The sequence below is a fragment of the Bison bison genome, unplaced genomic scaffold, assembly GCF_000754665.1.
Source record: "Bison bison bison isolate TAMUID 2011002044 unplaced genomic scaffold, Bison_UMD1.0 scf7180017864466, whole genome shotgun sequence".
NCBI classification, from domain to species: domain Eukaryota; kingdom Metazoa; phylum Chordata; class Mammalia; order Artiodactyla; family Bovidae; genus Bison; species Bison bison.
Window position 1 is genome coordinate 4,379,848 of NW_011495027.1, and position 3,219 is coordinate 4,383,066.

Sequence of the window (3,219 nt, forward strand, 5' to 3'; positions counted from 1 at the left end):
TATATATATATATCCATTCACCTATCAATGGACACTTAGGTTGCTCCATATCTTGGCTATTGCAAATAATGCTGCAATGAACATAGAAGTGCATATATCTTTTTGAATTAGTGTTTTTGTTTTCTTGAGAAAAATACCCAGAAGCAGAATTGCTGGATCATATGATCATTCTACTTTTAATGTTTTTAGTAACTTCTATACTGTTTTCCATAGTGGTGCAGCAATTTACATTCCCACCAACAGTGCAAAAGGGTTCCCTTTTCTCTACATTTTGGCCAACATTTGTCTTTTGTTGTTTTTTTAATAATACATATTCTGACAGGTGCAAGGTAGGTTTGATTTGCATTCCTAATGATTGGTGATGTTGAGCATTTTTCATGTGTCTTTGGGGGCCCAGAAGTAATTCACATTGAAAAGATAAACTGAACCTTCATAAAATTGGAAAGCTCCTTCCCATGCAGTAAGAGTTCATGGAAGAGAGTCATCAAGTGATGAAACACATGATCAAGACTTCAAGGAGAAATTGGACCTCCTGTTGGGCCTTGAAGAATAAGTACAAATTGCATAGATAGGGAGAGGGAGGCACATTCCAGGGATTCATGTCAGGGAGAAAAGGAACCAAATAATATGCTCAAAGTCAAAAAAGCAAAATTTCACAATGAAATATTTGAATTAAAGGGATGGATGGATAGTTAGATAGACCCACCAAAATTAAATGCAGAGAGGATGTGAAGAGTAGCGGAATAGATCAGATCGATAAGATGTATTTATTAAAAGACTCAGATGTTAAGGCACAGGTCCTGAATTAAAAAGAAAACCCTAAATTCAAGTTATTCACCACATACTTAAAACATCTTCAACACTTCATGAAATAAAGTCTTCACTTCAAAAGAAGACATTCGATGGTTTATTGTTCATGGCATTTCATAATGTTAAAATATATTTCTTTATCTATGGCTCTGATGGATTTCTAAAAGCATTTTGAAATGAAATATTTGTATTATCTTTCTTTCCTTTCTTGATAAAGTAACAGTAATAATAACTAATATTTCAAACATTTATTAAGTCCCAGACATTGTGCTAAATGCTTTTTATGCATTCTCACATATAATTTTCATCACTAGCATTCCATATATGTTAGATGAAATGAATGATTGATTCTCTTTTTATAGTTAAGAAAACTAAGAAATATTAAATAAATTTTTCTTTCGTACAGCTAGAAAGTAGTAAAACTAAGGTACTAGTCAAAGTCTGCCTGGCTCTTAAACATGTTTAATTAGTACACATTCCAGACTCTTTGCCTCTCTTTGCTCTTTGTCCATATCCTTGGTTTCTACTCTACTTATCTGCTCTCTTACTCACCCATCTTATAACTCTCTCTCTCAGCTTAATGGAAAATAGCACAGACATAAGGTCTTTACTATACTCAAATATTATTGTGTTCCTTGTTCTAAATCAAAAGTAGACTCAGTTCTTCATATTTCTATTTCTTAAAAAATTGAGATCCATTTTTAGTACTATACAATTTTAAATTAAATTCTTTGTGATTAGATAACTAGATAAAAAACTGTTCACATATTTGCTCTTAAAATAAAGAAGATGGAATAACCAAACAAAAAACCCAGTGTGCACTTCTGATGGACCCTTAAATGTAAAACAGTGTGGTAGCAATAATGCATGTAGTGATTCTAACGTACACGAAATACCTATTTGTTTTCCAGCCAACAGCTACATTATAAGAATAAGTAAGAGTTTCCTGGATCTCCAAAAAGATTTTGACAATGCTACTTTAGTGAATACTTCCAGTCTAAAACCTAAGGAGGCCGGCTCAGATGAAAATTTTGAATTTAAACCAGAACCTTTTAGAATAGAAAATGGCACCAACTTCTATATTGCAGTCCAAGCCATCAATGAAGCCAATCTCACCTCAGAGGTTTCTAACATCGCACAAGCAATCAAGTTTATTCCTATGCCAGAAGACAGTGTCCCTGCTCTGGGTACCAAGATTTCTGCAATCAATTTGGCAATTTTTGCATTAGCTATGATTTTATCTATAGTTTAAACTAGGGATTGCATCAGAACTGAGATTCAATGTTATACATAGTTGGCAAACATTTATTTAGGATTTAATTTACTATACATTGTCTATTATAAAGCTCTTTGAAATATATGTGAAGATATGAATGTTGTAAATTTCCTAAATACTTGAGTTTATTAGTTCTAATTAGTTTCACTTTAAAGCAAAATGAATATACCATTTCCTATCTTAGAAAAATCCATTTATTAACTAACCATAAAATAAAATGCATATTTTTACTTGCTAGCTTTTTTTCTTTTTTTGGCCATGCCATATATCTTGCAGGATCTCACTTCCCCAAATAGGAACTGAACCCAGGCAACACCAGCAAGAGTGCCAAATCCTAACTTCTAGGCCACTAGGGAACACCTTACTTATTGGCTTTTTAAGAAACACTTTCAAAGTGTGCTATAAATTCACTTGGTATATTAACAAAATCAAAGTTTTTCTAAGCCATTTGAAAAATATTTATGAATCCACAATAGAAATAATTTTATGACAGAATTATTTAGGTTTCATTTTTGTTATGAATGAATACTTCATATTAACAGAAACTATAACAAAAAAAAAGACTATAAGATAATTTTTCAATGAGATATGATCCAAACCAGTAAGGAGGTCAAATTTGTTTTTTATCATTGATTAAAAGTGGTTTATCAAAGCTTTGATCCTAGGCATGAAACGATCATTAGACAAGAATAATTTACTTTTGTATGTATTGTGGAACGTCACTAAAGACCCATTCATATTCTGAGATCATTATTAAATCCTAAGGATATCACCAAGATGCTTTATCAGGGCAGGGATTTGTTTTGACTCCTGTATCCTCAGAATCTAGAATAGTATTTGACACATAATATACATTTAATAAATATTTGTGAAACAAATTAGTGAAAGCCTGACTGGTACCATCTTGTTAATTTCCCCACAGCATTTCAGGAAATTAACTCTATCTTGTCAATAGAATTTATAAACTATTTAATAAGATGTACATTAAACCATTATTATAGCGCTGGTATGATATTTTTCCTGAGGGAGAAAGAGACAAAGAGAGTAACAGTTTTATTAAAGGAAAATCCTTTGATTATAGACAAGAATATTTCAAAAACTTCGAATATCTGAAAGGAAGAAGCTATTTGATA

At 31.7% G+C, this 3,219-nt stretch overlaps 1 protein-coding gene across 1 annotated transcript in view; it reads left to right on the forward strand.

Moving 5' to 3' along the window:
- The window catches only part of LOC105003283 (epithelial chloride channel protein), a 33,630-nt gene extending 30,957 nt beyond the window's left edge, over positions 1 to 2,673 (forward strand). The window contains exon 14 of the mRNA XM_010860337.1: positions 1,722 to 2,673. Within this exon, the coding sequence (XP_010858639.1) occupies positions 1,722 to 2,062 (341 nt within the window). The 3' untranslated portion in view covers positions 2,063 to 2,673. The remainder of the gene's footprint in view (positions 1 to 1,721) is intronic.
- The last annotated feature ends 546 nt before the right edge of the window (positions 2,674 to 3,219 follow it).